Raw genomic sequence first — 21,337 nt, forward strand, 5'->3', positions numbered from 1 at the left:
GCCGGTCCCATATGCCGGAGGTGGCGGGTTCAAACCTAGCCCTGGCCAAAAAAAAAAAAAAAAAAGAATGAGGTAAAAAATATAATAAGGCTGTCAATAATTTGTATTTTTCCCAGCTGACATCATTTCTCAGTATGTTAGAAAACAAAATTATAGAACCTTGATTTCTGCCTCTTTATTTAATACATCTTACCACACAATGAATATGTCACAATTCAGTTAAACTTTTCAAAGTGTTATAAGTGGTAATGCCTAGTCTACTATATTTCTAGAATTTAAAAAGAAGTTTGAATAAAGCTTTAAAGCTTTTTCTGGTAGGTAGATATTACACTTTACTTACATCTGAAGATTCTATAATTTTGCCTTGTGTTACATTGTAACATTTACAAAGTTAAATAAAAGTTTTATTATGTAATGACTGTTGTTTCAGAAAATAATATTAACGGCTCGGCAGGTGTAGCACAGTGGTTACGGTGCCAGCCACATACACCAAGGCTGGCAAATTCGAACCTGGCCTGGGCCAGCTAAACAACAATGACAACTGCAACAAAAAAATAGCTGGGCATTGTGGCAGGTGCCTGTAGTCCCAGTTACTTGGGAGGCTGAGGCAAGAGAATTCCTTGAGCCCAAGAGTTTGAGGTTGCTGTGAGCTGTGATGCCCCAGCACTATACTGAGGGTAACATAATGACACTCTGTCTCTAAAGAATGATATTAACTAACTCATTAATTTGTTTAAAATTTATATTAAAATAACCTTGAATTATAGGCCTTCCTTGACAACTGATCACTAAATGTCATTGGTAAATGACACTGATTTGCACTGACATAATTGTATTTGAAATTCACAAATTACACATCATTCCATCACACTTTCTTTTTTTTTTTTTTTGTAGAGACAGAGTCTCACTTTATGGCCCTCGGTAGAGTGCCGTGGCCTCACACAGCTCACAGCAACCTCTAACTCTTGGGCTTACGCGATTCTCTTGCCTCAGCCTCCCGAGCAGCTGGGACTACAGGCGCCGGCCACAACACCCGGCTATTTTTTTGTTGCAGTTTGGCCAGGGCTGGGTTTGAACCCACCACCCTCGGCATATGGGGCTGGCCCTCTACCCGCTGAGCCACAGGCGCCGCCCATCATCACACTCTCTTATATGGACTATGGGATCAAGGCATGAGAACTTATATAAGAAGCTCTATGACCTGAACCACAGAAATATAGATAGACCTTTAATTCATGACTTTTAAAAAGTTTTTCTTGCTTAAGATATAGTTAATAGGGCGGCGCCTGTGGCTCAGTGAGCAGGGCGCCAGCCCCATATACCAAGGGTGGCAGGTTCAAACCCAGCCCTGGTCAAACTGCAACAACATCAAAAAAAAATAGCCGGGCGTTGTGGCAGGCACCTGTAGTCCCAGGTACTCGGGAGGCTGAGGCAGGAAAATCGCCTAAGCCCAGGAGTTGGAGGTTGCTGTGAGCTGTGTGACGCCACGGCACTCTACCGAGGGCAATAAAGTGAAATTCTGTCTCTACAAAAAAAAAAAAAAAAAGATATAGTTAATATATTTATTTACATTTATATATGTGATAAAAGCCTTGTAAATAAAAATAGAAATAAACTTTCCCTTGGAAAAAAGTTGGGAAAGAAAGATGGGCGGCGCCTATGGCCCAGTGAGCAGGGCGCCGGCCCCATATACTGGTGGTGGTGGGTTCAAACCCAGCCCCGGCTAAACTGCAACAACAACAACAAAATAGCCGGGCGTTGTGGCAGGCGCCTATAGTCCCAGCTACTTGGCAGGCTGAGGCAAGAGAATCGCCTAAACCCAGGAGTTGGAGGCTGCTGTGAGCTGTGATGTCATGGCACTCTACCAAGTGTGATAAAGTGAGACTCTGTCTCAAAAAAAAAAAAAAGTTGAGAAAGAAAGAAAAATGATTGTAAGGATTAATACTAATGTTAACAGTGGCTACCTTTATAGGTACTATATTAGGGTTTTAAAAATTGTCTCTAATAAATGTGCATTAATTCTAAGATAAGAAAAGTTATAAACATAAAACAAACCAAGCCATGGTTTGTTTTCCACTTAGATTTAAGAAAGTTTCAATGAATATGGTAAATAAACTAGCCCTCTTAAACAATATTTACAATTGGTAAATATTGAGGGTGAGATAAGCAGATTAAACATAGTATTTGTACCACTCCTTGAATGACAACAAAACCATTATTTGAAGAACTAAAACAGGACATGAATTCCTGAAATAAGACTCCAGAAATAAGAATCATTGAGTTATTGTCTGAAGATAACCTGGACTCAACTCCCCAAAGTCTGGACTCAAGAAATGGATATCTAAAATGTATTAGGATTATATTCTCCTTGCCAGAATGGTTACGAGAGTGCAGCAGCACCTATGTAATTACATAAAAACCCTTTTTTTTTTTTTTTCGAGACAGAGTCTCACTTTATGGGCCTCAATAGAGTGCTGTGACATCACAGCTTACAGCAACACAGCAACCTCCAATTCCTGGGCTTAGGCAATTCTCTTGCCTCAGCCTCCAGAGTAGGACTACAGGAGCCTGCCACAACGCCCAGCTACTTTTTGTTGCAGTTTGGCGGGGGCTGGGTCCGAACCCGCCACACTCAGTATATGGAGCCAGCACCCTATTCACTGAGCCCCAGGCACCACTGATAAAAAGCTTTTTTACATTGATCCTCTTGGGATTTGATTGCTAAGGTGTTAAATTCAGTTGATAACCAGAGCTATGTGAAGTGACCTATTAACTCATACAGAGCCATAAAAAAAGAAAAGAAAAGAAAAGGTGGGGGTGGGGGTTCATGCTGGGAGGCTGAGAGGAGAGGATCTATAAAGGTCAGGAGTTGGGAGACCAGCCTGAGCAAGAGAGAGACCTTGTATTATAGAAAACTTAGCCAGGCATTGTAGCAGGTGCCTGTTATCCCAGCTACTTGGGAAGCCGAGGCAAGAGGATTGTTTGAGCCCAAGAGACTGACGTTGCTGTGAGCTGTGATGACACCATGTCCCTCTGCCCAGGACGACAGAGACTGTCTCAAAAAAAAAGTCATAAAATGTATTTGTAGATAAAACTAACAGATTTTCCACCAGTAGACCCCTCACTAAAGGAAACCCTAAAGGAGGTACTTGAGGCAGAAAGAAGTAGATACTCAGAGAACAAATGATAAGCAAAGAATGTCTAAATTTTTTTGGAAAATCTAAATACTGACTATATAATGCAATTTTTGGTGGAGTTATAAAAAAAGCACAAGCCAGAACTAAAATATCTAAAAAATAACAGTTTCTCAGACATTTTAGGGTTTGCTAAAGTTAGTATTCTAGGACTCTTATATGATCTGGGACAGGATAAAGATACTGATTAACTTTATTTATTTTTATTTTTATGTTTTTTTTAAATAAACATTTTTATTTTTTTAATTATTTATTTTTATTGTTAAATCATAGCTGTGTACATTAGTGCAATCAAGGGGTACAATGTGCTGGTTTCATATGCAATCTGAAATATTCTCATCAAACTGTTCAATGTAGCCTTCATGGCATTTTCTTAGTTATTGTATGTAGACATTTGTATTCTGCATTTAGTAAGTTTTGCCTGTACCCGTTCTAAGATGCACCGTAGGTGTGGCCGCACCGATTACCCTCCCTCCACCATAACCTCCCCCCTCCCTTCCCCTTCCTTGGCCCTTTCCCCATAATTGGGTTATAGCCTTCATGTGAAAGCTATAATTTAGCTTCATAGTAGAGCTGAGTACATTGGATACTTTTTCTTCCATTCCTGAGATACTTTGCTAAGAATAATGTGTTCCAGCTCCATCCATGTAAACAGAAAGAGGTAAAGTCACCATCTTTCTTTAAGGCTGCATAATATTCCATGGTATACAAACATTTTTAATTAAATTTCAAAATACTCATAATGGCCTTTCTTAGAAGTAAGCTTTTGGTAACATTTTGATTAAAAAAAAAAAAAAAACCTTCCACATTGTACTTACACTGTGATCATTTGCATGCTAATTTCCCTGTATAAATAATGACCTCTTTCAAGGCTGGACTTAAAAAAAAAAAAAAAAAACCTTCCAAATTGTTTTTTAGGAATCTATAAGCAAATTTTTACAGAAATTGTATCCTATTTGTATAGAGTTTTGAAAATTCTTTTCTTTGGTTTAGTGAATCATGATTATTTTTCTATGTCAAGGAATTTTTTTCACCACATAATAATGAGTCACATGTATTCCATTGCTGGGAGAACCATTATTTAGTTAACCAATCAATATTGATTACATATATAATTAGCCTGTCACATGTATTAACTATTAGAAAACAAACCTTAGATAAAAGAGGTAGGCTCCTGCAATAGGACTTGCATTGTTACACCTCTGCTAATTGAGCACTTTGGGTGGTAGGCATGATGTCTACCATAAACCAACATTTCTACATGTTTGTCACTTATCTAACTTTTTGTTCCAAAGTGTTCACAGATTGTTCCACAAATTACTGAGCAATTAACATTAATGTTAATATAGGTTACTCCACAAATTACTGAGCAATTCATTTACTTATTCTGAGAAAAAGAGAGAGATTTAATAGGTTTATCCCATTTTTAACCTTGATGCTAATGAGCCCTGGCCTCTCATTTACAGCCTTTGAGACAAAGTCTCACTTTGTCACCTTCAGTAGAGTGCTGTAGCGTTACAGCTCACAGCAACCTCAAACTCTTGGGCTCAAGCAATTCTCTTTCCTCAGCCTCTCAAGTAGCTGGGACTACAGGTGCCCGCTACAAAGGCCATCTATTTTTAGAGACTGGGTCTCACTCTTGCTGAGGCTGGTCTCGAACCTGTGAGTTCAGGCAATCCACCCCCTCTGCCTTCCAGAGTGCTGGGATTACAGGCATGAGCCACAGCACCCATCCTACACCAACCCTTTTCAAGGCCCAGGAGGGTACCTGGTACTATGTAAATATGGTAACATGCTTTTTAAATTTTGAAAAAGTAAGATTTTTGACCACTGTCTCTTCCCAGTCTGACTTCCCCTTGGTGAGCACATTCTTGTATGAGTTGTGGCATTGGAGGGACAATGGAAATTTGGGGGATCTGAATATGAGAAATTAGAGTTGAGAATATATCTATTTGAGGTTTAGTGGCATATGCTTGTCAGGCTTGTGAGCACGTCTACTGCTTGCTGTTGTGATACACGGATGACTTCAGAAATAGTCCACTGCCTCCCAGCCTGACTGGCCTGGGGCTGGGATAACGGCTGGACCACATGGAAGTAACCAGAACCAACTGTAGTTGGATATTGGAAAAGGAACATGGTTTGACAAATAGACATGTAGAGATCCAGTTATTTTTATGTTTTTTTTGTTTTTGTTTTTGTTTTATTTTTTATTTTTATGTTTTTTTTTTGAGACAGTGTGTCACTATGTTGCCCTCAGTAGAGTGCTGTGACATCATAGCTCACAGCAACCTCAAACTCTTGGGCTTAAGTGATTCTCTTGCCTCACCCTCCCAAGTAGCTGGGACTACAGGCCCCTGCCACAACGGTTGGCTATTTTTTGTTGCAGTTGTCACTGTTGTTTAGTTGGCCCTGGCCAGGTTCAAACTTGCCAGCCTCAGTGCATGTGGCCCATGACGTAACCACTGTGCTATACCCTGAGCCAATACAGCTTAACTTTAGACTATGATAAGTTAAATACACATGTAAAAAGTTCATTATAACTGGGCAGCGTCTGTGGCTCAAAGGAGTAGGGCGTCGGCCCCATATGCCAGAGGTGGCGGGTTCAAACCCAGCCCCGGCCAAAAACTGCAAAAAAAAAGAAAGAAAAGTTCATTATAACTGACAAAAGGTAAAAATAGAGAGCATAACTTCAAAACTAGTAAAAGGAAAAAAAATTTTTTTTTTTTTTTTTTGTAGAGACAGAGTCTCACTTTATGGCCCTCGGTAGAGTGCCGTGGCCTCACACAGCTCACAGCAACCTCCAGCTCCTGGGCTTAAGCGATTCTCTTGCCTCAGCCTCCCGAGTAGCTGGGACTACAGGCGCCCGCCACAACGCCCAGCTATTTTTTGGTTGCAGTTTGGCCGGGGCCGGGTTTGAACCCGCCACCCTCGGTATATGGGGCCGGCGCCTTACCGACTGAGCCACAGGCGCCGCCCAAGGAAAAAATTTTTAATGAGATTAAATAATCAATTTAAAGAAAGAAGATGGCAAAACAGAATTCAATTTAAAAGGCAAAATAAATAGAAAGCATTAACATAAGATAAAAATAATCCAGTGTTGCAATGACTACAAAAAGTGTAAATAGATTCAATGTTCAATTTAAAGGCTAAGAGTGCTAGAAAAAATAATAAAATGCTGCTGACCAAAAAAAAATCTAAACTGTAGAGATACAGAAAAGTTAAAATAAAAAGATGGGCAGATGGAAGAGATGGTCTACTTTCCTAATCATCCCATTTAAAATTGTAACTTATCTCACCTCTTTTGCTGCCAATTTTATCTAGATTACTCCTGGCACTCTTCTCTCACTTAGTATGCTATTCTTGGACAATCTCACCCATATTCATAGATCTAATTACCAATCATGCACTGATGACTACCATGCTATACTTCCAGTTCAGAACTCTACCCTGAATATTGGATTCTTACCAGCCAAAGAATAACTGGATAGCTCCAACTACATGTTCTTAAATTTATGATGTTGAAGACTTTCCTTTCTCACCAGACCAGCTCCTCTTCATCTATTTCCTCACTTTCAACTACCTAAGTAAGAAATATGAAGTCACCCTAGGCTCCTTCCTATTCTTTAGTCTCAACCTCTTTCAATTGATCTCTAAGTCCTGTGGATTTTTTGTTTTGTTTTGTTTTGAGACAGAGTCTCACTTGGTTTCCCTCAGTAGATTGCTGTGGTGTCATAGCTCACAGCAACCTCAAACTCTTAGGCTCAAGCGATTCTCTTGCCTCAGTCTCCCCAGTAGCTGGGACTACAGGCGCTGGCCACAATGCTCAGCTATTTTTTCCGAAATGGGGTGGGGGTGTGTGTGGGGTATCTCACTCTAGCTCAGGATGGTCTCGAACTTGAGCACGCAGGGGATCCACCCCGCCTTAGCCTCCCAGAGTGCTGGGATTATAGGCGTGAGCGACCACGCCCAGACACTCCTGTTGATTTTTATTTTATTATTATTTTTGTTTTTGTTTTTTCTGTTTTTGGCCAGGGCTGGGTTTGAACCCGCCACCTCTGGCATATGGGGCCAGCGCCCTACTCCTTTGACCAACAGGTGCTGCCCTCCTGTGGATTTCTTTCTTTCTTTCTTTTTTTTTTTTGTAGAGACAGAGTCTCACTGTACCGCCCTCGGGTGGATTTTTTTTTTTTTTTTTTTTTTTGTGGCCGGAGCTGAGTTTGAACCCGCCGCCTCCGGCATATGGGACCAGCGCTCTACTTCTTGAGCCACAGGCGCCGCCCCTTCGGGTGGATTTTTAAACTTAATACTTCTCATATTGTTTTCTCTTTCCCATCCGCAGTGCTGCAACCCTCGTCCAAAACTGACTTAGGTATCTGGAAAAGTTTTCATAACATCTCTCTGTTTACCATGTCAAAATACAAGTCTGATTTTGTCACTCCCTTGCTCCAATTCCATTAATGGTTCCTCCATCATTTCCAGAAAAATAATCTAGATCGAATGGAATAACATTATTTCACGATCTGTTCTTTACTTGTGCAATCTCGTCTGTAGCCTTTCCGCTGAAATTTAAGCTCCAAGTAAACAGAATGACTTGCGATTGCCCAAGTCCATTAAATGATGTCTGGAACGTTATTAGCCCCCTTGCCTTTAAATTTTTACTCATCCATTAAGTGTCAACTTCATTCTTATCTCCTGTGAGAAAAATTTTTTGAAATTCCATTTAACACATTAATGGCCATGCCTTCCCCTTCTTAATTGCTGATTCATCATGTATTTCTTAAAATATATCCCCTAATATATCCTAACTCCTATCTCTTCAAATTGGAAGCCATATTTATGTAGCTTGGATATTAAATTTAAGTATATTTATTAAACACTTAAACACTTGGATGAGTTCATAAACTCTGGAAAGTTTATCAACAAATAGGATCTTCTAATGAAAAGAGCACTTTGGTGTAAGTCAGGTTTCTTTCTTTTTTTTTTTTGTAGAGACAGGGTCTCACTTTTATGGCCCTCAGTAGAGTGCCGTGGCCTCACACAGCTCACAGCAACCTCCAACTCCTGGGCTTAAGCGATTCTCTCGCCTCAGCCTCCCGAGTAGCTGGGACTACAGGCGCCCGCCACAACGCCCGGCTATTTTTTGGTTGCAGTTTGGGCGGGGCCGGGTCTGAACCCGCCACCTCGGTATATGGGGCCGGCGCCTTACCGACTAAACCACAGGCGCCGCCCATAAGTCAGGTTTTTTAGGCACCGTCATAATTGTTATTTCCATATCTTCTGTGGCCTCGGTTTCCTTCCTTATGTAAGCATATGGGTAGACTACAACCCTAGTGTCTGGGTACCAATTTGTTGTTGTTTTTTTTTTTGTAGAGACAGAGTCTCACTTTATGGCCCTCAGTAGAGTGCCGTGGCATCACACAGCTCACAGCAACCTCCAACTCCTGGGCTTAGGCGATTCTCTTGCCTCAGCCTCCCGAGTAGCTGGGACTACAGGCGCCCGCCACAACGCCCGGCTATTTTTTGGTTGCAGTTCAGCTGGGGCCGGGTGTGAACCCGCCACCCTCGGTATATGGGGCCGGCGCCTTACCGACTGAGCCACAGGCGCCGCCCTTGGGTACCAATTTATAATTTATCTGCTTACATTTTACTCCCTAGTCCAGCTCCCTTAATCTACAAATGAGGAAACAGAGCCTTCCTTGGAGATGATACACAATTTAGTCAAGTCCTATGTATTTAATAACCAAGGGCAAAACAATCTTGAGATCCCGGGTGGGGCTGACTTCTAGAAACCCACCTAGTTCTAAAAGTCTTTAACTCGCACAGTTAATAAAGACGGGACTCGAACCAAACACGAGAGGAGAAGGATGCAGAAGGGTATTACGAGAGAACTTCCGGTCCCGGGGAAACCTCCGGAATCAACAACAGGAAACCCAATCAGAACCTTTCTCCGGGAGCCAATGGGAGAGCACAATACAAATAGCCAATCCGAGCGCCGCTGTCACTGTTATGGTCCTGTCAGGGCGCCGGCCTCCCGGTGCCTGGGTGGTCGCCACCGACAGGGCTTCGGTGGGTCAGTTTTGGAGGCGCCCTTGCAGCCGGCCGCGCTCGTCTTCGGCCTCGTCCGCAGCCTGCACCTCCCGGCTCGCAGGCCGCATCCTAGGGCGAGCGTGCGGGTCGGCGCGGCGGCCTCCGCGGGGCCTGGGCCCAGCCGCAGCCTCCTCTGCCGCTGCCGGCTCGGTGGGGCCGCGAGATGCAGCCGCCAGGCCCGCCCCCGGCGTATGCCCCCGCTAACGGGGACTTCACCTTTGTCTCCTCCGCAGACGCCGAAGGTGAGGCTGAGCCCCAGGAAGGCCCGTCACCCCGGAGGTCGCCAGGGTTCGATTCGGTGGAGCCTTTTGGGTGCTGAGGGGCTTGTGGCCGGGTGGGGACGGGCAGGAAGCTGACTTGGTGACTCCAGCCCTCTACGCCCGCCGGGCCTTCGGCGGGGCCCCGAGCGGCTGCGGGAGGGCCGGAGGGAGCTGTCTGTAAGCTTCCAGCAACTTGGTCGGCTCCTAGCTTTCCCCTGCACCGTCTGGTGGCGGGTTTCTCTGGTTGGCTTGTTCACTTCGAGTGGACCTACAGAACCCTAAGATTGTATTTCTGGAATTACTTGCTGTTACTCAGAAAAGGGCAGATTGGCCAGGGAAGGTATCAAAGAATGAGAACAAGCTGTGTTCCTCTGTTGTTTATCAAGAAATACTTTTTTTTTTTTTTTTTTTGCTGGGATTATATTGGACACTGCTAATACAAACTAAGTGGTTTTTATTGAATTTGATAGCTTGCCTGGGTCCCAATTTTCCTCCCATGTTTGACCTCATTGTTCAGAGGAGTGGACCCAGGTACACTGGAAACTTTTCATAATCCAACTAAATGTCCCCAGTAGCCTGGACAGATTCCTTTGTCCTGTTTTGAGGAAGCAGTTATACTGGAGAGTTGTTTTCCTTTTTTGTTGTGTGTGGTTTTTCTTTTTTTTTACGGTACATGAAAATGTTTTCCTCCTCTCTACTCTTCACCCAACTCCTTCTAACCCGAGTGTTCCTCTGCTAGTCATTTTCAAATTTTACTTTTATGTACTCTGTACACCAGTTACTTTACTTTCCAGTGACCAGAGTTACTGCACGGTATGAAAAAATAAATTATGTTTAACTATAGACATTTCTGTCTAGAGAAGAACATAGATTTTCATCAGAAATCTGATTTCATAGTACATCAGTTAATATAGATTGTTTTCCCTTTTTGTTTTGTTTCCCTTGTTTTGCTATTTGAATGGCATTGTTTTAAAAATAGTACTACTGGGCGGCGCCTGTGGCTCAAGGAGTAGGGCGCCGGCCCCATATGCCGGAGGTGGTGGGTTCAAGCCCAGGCCCTGCCAAAAACCGCAAAAAAAAAAAAAAAAATAGTACTACTAATAATTTAAAATACAAAATAGGACCCGCACAGTGGCTCACGCCTATAATCCTAACATTCTGGCAGGCCTAGCCATGTGGTTTGCTTGAGCTCATCAGGAATTGGAGACCAGCCTGAGCAAGAGGAGGGCCCCGTCTCTGCTAAAAATAGAAAAACTAGGGGCGGCGCCTGTGGCTCAGTCTGTAGGGCGCCGGCCCCATATACCGAGGGTGGCAGGTTCAAACCTGGCCCCGGCCAAACTGCAACCAAAAAAAAAAAAAAACAGCCAGGCGTTGTGGCGGGCGCCAGTGGTCCCAGCTACTAGGGAGGCTGAGGCGGGAGGATCGCTTAAGCCCAGGAGTTGGAGGTTGCTGTGAGCTGTGTGAGGCCACGGCACTCTACCCAGGGCCATAAAGTGTGACTCTGTCTCTACAAAAAAAAAAAAAAAAAGAAAAGAAAAATTAGCTAGGGTGTTGTGGGGGCACCTGTACCTGTAAACTCAGCTTTTGGAGAGGCTGAGGCAGGAGGATTGCTTGAAACCAAGAGTTTGAGGTTGCTGTGAGCTGTGATGCCATAGCACTCTACCAAAGGCAACAAAGTGAGACTTTGTCTCAAAAATAAATAAATAAAATATCAAATAAATTTTTATCAAAGAGAACATAGCTGATAAATTTCTTTTAAAGTGAAATATAGCAACCCAAAATATTTGTTTTTTTCATTTATATTTAATGGCATAGTGTTTAGGCATGACTAGGCCTGCCAGAATGGTAGGATTATAGGCGTGAGCCACTGCACCAGGCCTATTTTGTATTTTAAATTATTACTGGTACTATTTTCAAAACAATAAGGAATATCAACATTAGTTTCTCAAACTTAAAAAAAAATTGTCTCCATTGAGTATCTGAACCTGATGTTTTGTTGAAACTCACGTGTCTATGTATACATATTTTTTCATATTCTCCTTTCCCCCAGTAATTACCTTTCTTAAGTATGCCTAAAAAATCTGACAGAATAATATAACTAAGAAACCTGGAATAAGTAAAATCCATAAAGTTTATTCCAATGTCTCCGTATTTCCTCAAAAGACATACAGATCCTGTATGTATCCAAGGATATATAACCTTGTACAGTTTAAATTTACAGAGTACTTTAAGCATACTACTTTGATCTTTATAAGACGATGAACAATAATTCCTACCTTTTGTAAAGAAACCAAGGCTTAGAGAGCTTTAATGACTTCCACACAATGGATCTGGAATTAAGAGCTGGTCAACAGCCAGGCATGGTGGCGTGGACCTATAGAGCCAGGCAGGCTGAGGTGGGAGGATAGTTTGAGTCCAGGCATTTAAGGCCAGCCTGGGTAACAGAGAGAGACCTGGTCTCAAAAAACAAAACAAAAGAATTAGTCTGCTGACTTCTCACATTTCTTTCCACTGAACTGTGATTCCTCTTTCATATATATATATACACACACATATATATATATATTTTTTTTTTTTTTTCAGTTTTTGGCTGGGGCTGGGTTTGAACCCACCACCTCCGGCATATGGGGCCGGCACACTACCACTTTGAGCCACAGGCGCCGCCCTGTATTTTTAATGTCAAGACAGTTCTATCCTATGCCCTGTGCAGACTGCAGTGGTGTCATACCTTACTGCATCCTCAGACTCGTGCTGTGGGCATTCTGCTGCCTCAGCTTCTGAAGCCCCTGGGATTACAGGTGCTCACCGTGGCACCCGGCTGGGTTTTTCAATTTTTTTCATGAGTCAGGGTCTCACTCTCGCTCAGACAAGCCTTGAACTCCTGAGCTCAAAGCAATCCTCCTGCCTCAGCCCCCCACAGTGCTGGGATTACAGGCATGAGCTACCACACCCGGCGTGGCTCTTTCTTATATTTTTATAAATTGAATTGTATATTTGAAGTATAGATGAGTCCTGAGTTTGCATCCGGGCTTTACCAGTTACTGTCTATGTGATCTTGGTCAAATTACTTACCGTCTCTTAACTTTGGTTTCCTCATATGCAAATTTGGAATATTAATACCCAAGTGCTCAAATATTTTGTAGAAGAAAAGCAATACAGTATCTGGCAGAGTTAAGTGCTTAATATATGTAAATAATGATGCTGTCGGTCAGTTTTCGGTGTCAGCTGGCTCTACACTTATTATTTATTATTGTGAACATTTTACTCTGCAGCTCCAGGTCTTTCTCTGGTTTCTATATGCCATGTAAATTCTTGCCTCTCACCATTTTATGCTGTTTCTTTAACCATGAATGTTTTTAGCTTATAGTTGTTTTCATTGTATACCCTTCTTTCTAGATTTTGTTCAAGTCTCTTGTTCTGAACAATACCTATCCATTTAAATTTGTCCACACATACCCTTGTCTTAAAATGTGCCTTGGTGTAGGCTTGGCGCCCATAGCTCATTGAGTAGGCGCTGAGGCTGGTGGGTTCAAGCCTGGCCTGGGCCAGCTAAACAACAATGACAATTGCAACAACAACAACAACAAAATAGCCAGGCGTCGTGGCGGGCACCTGTAGTCCCAGCTGCTCTGGAGGCTGAGGCAAGAGAATAGCTTAAGCCCTAGAGTTTGAAGTTGCTGTGAGCTGTGAAGCCACAGCACTCTACCAAGGGTGACATAGTGAGACTGTCTCAAAAAAAAAAATAGTGTCTTGGTATGTGTATCCTGGTTTCTATACTTAGAATGCCTTTTTCCTCCTTTCCTCACACTTATGACTAAACTCAAATACTCCTTCCTTGGTGAAATGTTGCCTAAATGTCCTTCAGAAACAGAAATATCCCTAATATTTTCTATGTCTCCACACCTACCACAGAATCCATAATATAAATCTCACAAAATAATTGTTTGTTGAATTAATAATGTTTGCTTTCTTTGAGTTATATGTCTTTGATAGATAAGACTTCAAAACTTAGCACATTTTAGATGGTATAACCAAAAACTAGATTTAGAGCAAGAGATTTCAATTAAAGACCTAACTCTCATAGCAGCTATGTGATATTGGGCAAACTATGTAGCATCTGTAAGTTTCCATTTTGTCCCCTATAAAATGAAAAACACACTTATAAGAATACTGTGTGCTTGGCACCTATAGCACAGTGGTTATGACACTAGCCACATACACCAAGGCTGGGATGGCGGGTTCAAACCCGGTCCACGCCAGCTAAACAACAATGACAACTGCAACAAAAAAAATACCCAGGTGTTATGGTGGGCGCCTGTATTCCCAGCTACTTGGGAGGCTGAGGCAAGAGAATTGCTTAAGCCCAAGAGTTTGAGGTTGCTATGAGCTGTGATGCCATGGCACTCTATTGAGGGCGACATAGTAAGACTGTCTCAAAAAAAAAAAAAAATTGAAAATTATTTTATTTATTTATTTTTTTTTTTTGTAGAGACAGAGTCTCACTTTATGGCCCTCGGTAGAGTGCCATGGCATCACACAGCTCACAGCAACCTCCAACTCCTGGGCTTAAGCGATTCTCCTGCCTCAGCCTCCCGAGTAGCTGGGACTACAGGCGCCCGGCACAACACCCGGCTATTTTTTTGTTGCAGGTCGGCCGGGGCTGGGTTTGAACCCGCCACCCCCGGTATATGGGGCTGGTGCCTTACCGACTGAGCCACAGGCGCCGCCCTGAAAATTATTTTAAGTACTACGTGTTAAAATTTGTAAGTACAAGTTAAAAGAACATTCACATATGTGTGAATGAGGCAATAAATGAATACTGAAATCTAGACTGAATATTCAAGTCTGAGGTATAAAACTAAATCCAAAAGCAGTAGTGAAATGCATGTGTATAAGAATGTAGCAATACCCGGGTTTGTTTGTTTATTTGTTTGTTTGTTTTTTTGAGACACAGTCTCACTATGTTGCCCTGGGTAGAGTGCTGTGGCATCACAGCTCACAGCAACCTCAAACTCTTGGGCTTAAGCCATTCTCTTGCCTCAACCTCCCAAGTAGCTGGGACTACAGCTGCCCACCACAATGCCCAGCTTTTTTTTTTTTTTTTTGAGACAGCCTCAAGCTGTCACCCTGGGTGTCTGCCTTGGCATCACAGCTCACAGCAACCTCCAACTCCTGGGCTCAAGTGATTCTCCTGCCTCCGCCTCCCAAGTAGCTGGGATTACAAGTGCCTGCCACAATGCCCAGCTATTTTTTGGTTGCAGCCATCATTGTTTGGCGGGCCCAGGCTGGATTTGAACCCGCCAGTTCAGGTGTATGTGGCTGATGCCTTAGCTGCTTGAACCACAGGCGCTGAGCCAGCCGCTATATTTTTGTTGCAGTTGTTGTTTAGCAGGCCCAGGCCGGGCTGGTCTCAAACCGGCCAGCCTTGGTGCATGTGGCCAGCATTGTAGCACTGCATTAACGAGTGCCCAGCCCCAATACCCATTTTTTTATATATTTAAATTACATAATAAAAATCTTGGGCCAAGAACAGTGGCTTATGCCTGTAATTGTAGCCCTTTGGGAGGCCAAGACTGTAGGGTCACTTGAGTGTAGGATCACAGCCTAGGCAACACAGTGAGAATCCATTTCTAAAAAATGAGTTAAACAAATTAACCAGGCATGGTGGCACACATCCATAGTTCCAGCTACTTGGGAGGCTGATGCAGGAGGATTGCTTGAACTCAGGAGTCCATGGCTACGGTGAGTTATGATCACCCACTGCACTCCAGCCCACAGCAACAAAGCTTGGTTAGATCCTGTCTCAAAAAAGAAAAAGAAAAATCTTTAAATCAGTGTTTTGCTTCATTGAGTTTGTATCAGACAACTATTTGTGTACATACTTCATGTTCACGGACCAGCAGCATTGGCACTACCTGGTGATTAGTAATGTATACCTTAATCATAATTTGCATTTTAACAAGATCCTGCAGTGATTCATATGCACATTAAAGTTTAAGAAGTACTGGTTCAGATGTATATTATAACGATCAGAAGAGAAGGAAGTTGGGGCGGCGCCTGTGGCTCAGTCGGTAAGGCGCCGGCCCCATATACCGAGGGTGGCGGGTTCAAACCCAGCCCCGGCCAAACTGCAACCAAAAAAAAAAAAAAAAAAAAAAAAGAAGAGAAGGAAGTTATTTCTGTCTAGAAGATCAGGAAAAATATAATGGAGGTGGTATTTTCCTGAACATTGAAGGATGGATAATGCTTTGTATGTATAGTTTGGAGGCAGTACCTTCATATGCAAGGGACTGCTTCTGAAAAAGTCCCTACCACCAAGAAATGCTCTACTAGGAAAGAGGTAATTTCAGTGCACCTAATAAGTTCAATGAAGAGTATGGTTCTGAGGAGGAAGTGGTTAACTATGCAGAAAGTGATCAAGGAAGACTTCAGAGACAGATGAGGTACAGTTTGTTTGTTTGTTTGTTTTAACATGCATTTTGAAGAATAAGTGGTTCTTCAGACTGAAAAGGGTGAAAATATTTATATAAGAACTATGCAAGTACAATAACGGATGGAGTGGAAACAGTGTGTATAGCTTCTTAACTTCTAAAACAATACTGATTTAGAACATGAGCTCCTTAGGTTAGAAGCCGTGATTTCTTGTATAGCAATATATCCCTTCGTCTATCATGAAGCCTGGATCATGAAAGGAACTCAGTGAATGTTTTTGAATGAATGACTAATTAATACTTTTTGAGTAAGATAATGGTCCTGGCTGGGTGCCTGTGGCTCAAACTGCTAAGGCACCAGCCACATACACCTGAGCTGGCAGGTTTGAATCCCGGGCCCACCAAACAGTGACTGCTGCAACCAAAAAGTAGCCGGGTGTTGTGGCAGGCACCTGTAATCCCAGCTTCTTGGGAGACAGAGGCAGGAGAATCGCTTGAGCCCAGGAGTTGGAGGTTGCTGTGAGCTGTGATGCTACAGCACTCTACCCAGGGTGACAGCTTGAGGCTCTGTCTCAAAAAAAAAAAAAAAAGATAATGCTCCTATGCTGCTAGAACTGAAGCCACACTAATTCAACAGAAATTCAATAAGTATTTGGAAATGACATGAACAGGAAACACTAAGGAAGAAAGATGATCAATAAGTATTTGGAAATGACATGAACAGGAAAAACTAAGGAAGAAAGAAAAACTAAGGAAAAATAAACCATTTTCCCATCCTAATTTTTTTGTTTCTAAATATCTTTTCTTCCTCCTCCTCACTCTGCTTTCTAGGCTATAATGCAGTGGTGCCGTTTTAGCTGACCGCAGCCTCAAACTCTTGGGCTCAAACAATCCTCCCACCTTAGCCTCCTGAGTAGCTAGGACTACAGTCATGTGCCACCATGCATAGCTAACTAAAAACTTTTTTTAAATTTAGTGATGGTGTCTTGCTATGTTACTCAGACTAGTCTTGAACTCCTGGCCTCAAGCAGTCCTCCCTCCTTGGCCTCCTAAAGTGTTGGGATTATTACAGGTGTGAGCCACTGCTGCCAGCCCTCTAAATTTCTTTGTATCTGTACTGAAATGTTCATTTTTCCTCCAAATATTGATAGAAAGTTTTTTGTTTTTTTTTTTTTAGCATAAGTCTCTGCTCATGCTTTTATTCTCATCTCTTTCTACCTCCTTTGAGGACTTTATTTTTCTCTAGCATTTTATTGCTGTATTATTTCTTCCATTTCTACTCTTATTCATCAGTGTCTTCCCAGTTGACAAAAAATTAAATCTGCTACTCCCCTTTTCCTTACTTTCACAGCTAAACTATCCTGTTATTTACTATTTGCTCTGCATTGAGCAGTCTCTACCTTTTTCTAGATCTGCGCGAGCTTCCTATTGTCTACCAAGTATCTTTAGCATTGTTTCCCAAAATGGAAATGGTCCCATGATAACATAAATTTGGTAAAAAAATGTCAGGCAGTTAAACCAATGGCCTTAATGTACAGAATTCTCAGAGCCTTTAATATGCCAATATTCTGAAACTCAAGTGGGAATTGTAATATGCAGAGTTTTCCAAATTTAGCATCAAAAATCTTTTATGGAGAGTGTCTCATGGGAACTAGATTCTACAGAACATGCATAAAGAAACACTTGACCTACAACATAAAGACAAGGGTTGGGTTATTTTTGTTGTTGTTGTTCTGATATTTATGCTCTTAATTTGTCCCTAACTGTACAAGTTTTGGAGTTAAGTTAAATTCTGTGCCTTATTTTAACTGTAAGATTCCATGACAGAATGTACAGGGATTATTTTTAAATTTTAGGAAGGGAAGGACAGTGAATTCAAAGCTACTAAAATTTGTCTCTAGTGGAGTAAGCTCTCTTATAAAAACTGTGTAGAATCATATAATGTTTTACCTGGAGAGAACTTTGAATAGGACACTGGGGCCCAGAAGACATAAATGATTTGCTATATTAATTAGTAGCTAGGCTGGGATTTAGCTACCAAATGTCCACTTTTGGGTGGCGCCTGTAGCTCAATGGGTAGGGTGCCGGCCATTTGCACCAGGGCTAATGGGTTCAAACCCAGCCTGGCTTGCTAAAACAACAACAACAAAAATAGCCAGGCATTGTGGCAGGCACCTGTAGTCCCAGCTACTTGGAAGGCTGAGGCAAGAGAATCACTTGAGCCCTCCAGGAGTTTGAGGTTGCTGTGAGCTCTGCCAGCATGGCACTCTACCAAGAGCAACAAAGTGAGACTCTGTCTCAATTAAAAAAAAAAGAAAAAGAATGTTTACTATTTTTTTTTTTTTTGGGGAGTCTCACTTTATGGCCCTCTGTAGAGTGCCGTGGCCTCACACAGCTCACAGCAACCTCCAACTCCTGGGCTTAACCGATTCTCTTGCCTCAGCCTCCCGAGCAGCTAGGACTACAGGCGCCCGCCACAACGCCCAGCTATTTTTTGGTTGCAGTTTGGCGGGGGCCGGGTTTGAACCCGCTACCCTCGGTATATGAGGCCGGCGCCTTACCGACTGAGCCACAGGTGCTGCCTTTTTTTTTTTTTTTTTTTTTTGTAGAGACGGAGTCTCACTGTACTACCCTCGGTAGAGTGCTATGGCGTCACACGGCTCACAGCAACCTCTAACTCTTGGGCTTACGCAATTCTCTTGCCTCAGCCTCCCAAGCAGCTGGGACTACAGGCGCCCGCCACAACGCCCGGCTATTTTTTGTTGCAGTTTGGCCGAGGCTGGGTTTGAACCCACCACCCTCGGCATATGGGTCCGGTCCCCTACTCACTGAGCCACAGGCACCGCCCAAGAATGTTTACTTTTTTTTTTTTTTTGGCCAGGGCTGGGTTTGAACCCGCCACCTCTGGCATATGGGACCGGCGCCCTACTCCTTGAGCCACAGGCGCCGCCCAAATGTTTACTTTTGTAGCCAGGCATTGTGGCACATACCTGTAGTTCTACCTAGTCAGGAGGCTGAGGCAGGAGGATCACTTGAGCCCAGGAGTTTGAGGTTGCTGTGAGCTAAGCTGATGCTGTGGCATTTTAGCAGGGGCAACAGAGTAAAAGTCTGTCTCAAAAGCAAACAAAAACCACAATTTTGTTAAAATTAATTACGGTTGTCACAACCAGACCAGGATATGACTCATAGAGTATTGTGCATGTTAAGCTCTTTGTACTATAGATGGAAAACTTTGCTTAGTTTTTTGTTTTGTTTTGTTTTTGTTTTTTTGAGACACTCTCACTCTGTGCCCTGGGTAGAATACCATGGCATCATAGCTTACAGAAACCTCAAACTCTTAGGCTCAAGAGCTCCTCTTGCCTCATTCTTCCAAGTAGCTGGGACTACAGGTGCCCACCACAATGCCCAGCTAGTATTTCTGTTTTTATTAAAGATGGGTCTTGCTCTTGTTCAGGCTGGTCTTTAATTCCGGAGCTTAAGAGAACCACCAGTCTTAGCCTCCCATAGTGTTAGGATAACAGGCATTAGCCACTGTGCCCAACCCAATTAGTTTTTATTTTATGTTTTTATTTTTATGTTTTTTTCAAGGAATTTAATTTTAGTGTTAGTTGGAGATGATTTCCATTGGAGGATCTGTGTTAGAGTGTTCTGATTTACTGTTGCGAAAATTATTTTTCTAAAGTATTACTCCAGTCATGTGACTTAACATTGAAGGTTGTTTACTAGTGCATGTTGTCTGGTCCAACAACTGTGCTTTTTTCTTCTAAATTCCTATGTAGCCTCAAGTAAATCCTTAATTATTCTCAGTTTTTTCAACCAGAAAATGTGGCATTTTGTAGAAATATGATTTTCTGTAACCTCCAAGATATTGTACATGCTATCCATGGAATTTATTTATATATTTATTTTGAGACAGAGTCTCTGTCACCCTTGGTAGAGTGCTATAGCATCATAGCTCACAGCAACCTCAAACTCTTGGACTCAAGAGCTCCTCTTGCCTTAGGCTCACAAGTAGCTGGGACTACAGGCACCTGCCATGGCACCCAACTAGTTTTTCTATTTTTAGTAGAGATGGGGTCCTGTTTTTAGTAGAGACAGGGTCTTGCTCTTGCTCAGGCTGGTCTCAAACTCCTGAGCTCAAACATTCCTCCTGCCTCAGTCTCCTAGAGTGCTAGGATTACAGGTGTGAGCCACTGCACAAGGCCTTTTTCACCTCTTTCATCTTTCATTTTCTCCTTTATAAAAGATAAAGATGATTTTTAATGTCAACTATAAAATTTGAAGGTTACATAAAATAGCAGATGTTCATGGAGATCTTCCAGTGATAATTGTTTCAGCTGAATAGCTGCTTACTTTGGTTGAAATTCACACATTTTTGCCTTGGTTTACAGTTTTGTCCTCTTTTCTCTTAAGATCTCAGTGGTTCAATAGCATCCCCAGATGTCAAATTAAACCTTGGTGGAGATTTTATCAAAGAATCTACAGCTACTACATTTCTGAGACAAAGAGGATATGGCTGGCTTTTGGAAGTTGAAGATGATGATCCTGAGGATAACAAGCCACTCTTGTATGTAAAAATGATAATATGTATATGTATTTCTGGTTTTTAGAGCTAGTCTATGGGATGATTATATTCTCTCTTTTTTTTTTTTTTTCTGGTCAAATGACTTTTTTTTATTATAAGAATCATCATTTATTTATTTTACAGAGTAATGATTTAAATTGATGCATTTGGGCACGCACGCAGATATTTGACATGAAAAGTAGTTGTATCAGAATGGGCATCAGAAAAATAGCAACTCATCTTACACATAATAACTAGAAAATATTATTCTGTCTGATCATTTAAATGTTACAAATCCTGAGAATGTTAAACACTGAACAAATTAGATACTACCTTATAAGTAAATTTTGCTTGGAAATAATTATTTAAAAAAATGTTTCAAGGTATAATTCTCTCTTTTATTTAAAGAGAGATGTGGGAAACCTTAATCTTTTTGGTCAAAAGCCATAGCAGTTTTCAATTACATGAGTAATTTTATTTTTATTTATTTATTTATTTTTAGAGACAGAGTCTCACTTTATTGCCCTCGGTAGAATGCTGTGGCGTCACAGCTCACAGCAACCTCCAACTCCTGGGCTTACGCGATTCTCTTGCCTCAGCCTCCCGAGTAGCTGGGACTACAGGTGCCTGCCACAATGTCCGGCTATTTTTTTTTTTGCAGTTTGGCCAGGGTCGAGTTCTAACCCACCACCCTCAGTATATGGGGCTGGCACCCTACACACTGAGCCATAGGCACTGCCCTATATGAGAAATTTTAAAAACTGAAAGAATGAGAGAATATTCTTTAACATGTTTAATGGC

The 21,337-nt window shown here is 42.1% G+C and overlaps 1 protein-coding gene across 1 annotated transcript in view; it reads left to right on the forward strand.

The window, feature by feature from the left end:
• Positions 1–9,181: 9,181 nt before the first annotated feature.
• YIPF4 (Yip1 domain family member 4) overlaps positions 9,182–21,337 on the forward strand; it is a 28,993-nt gene continuing 16,837 nt past the window's right edge. Inside the window, exons 1-2 of the mRNA XM_053588044.1 lie at positions 9,182–9,523; positions 20,386–20,539. Coding sequence (XP_053444019.1) covers positions 9,445–9,523; positions 20,386–20,539 — 233 coding nt within the window. The 5' untranslated portion in view covers positions 9,182–9,444. The remainder of the gene's footprint in view (positions 9,524–20,385; positions 20,540–21,337) is intronic.

This window comes from Nycticebus coucang, chromosome 4 (assembly GCF_027406575.1).
Source record: "Nycticebus coucang isolate mNycCou1 chromosome 4, mNycCou1.pri, whole genome shotgun sequence".
Classification (NCBI taxonomy): Eukaryota; Metazoa; Chordata; class Mammalia; order Primates; family Lorisidae; genus Nycticebus; species Nycticebus coucang.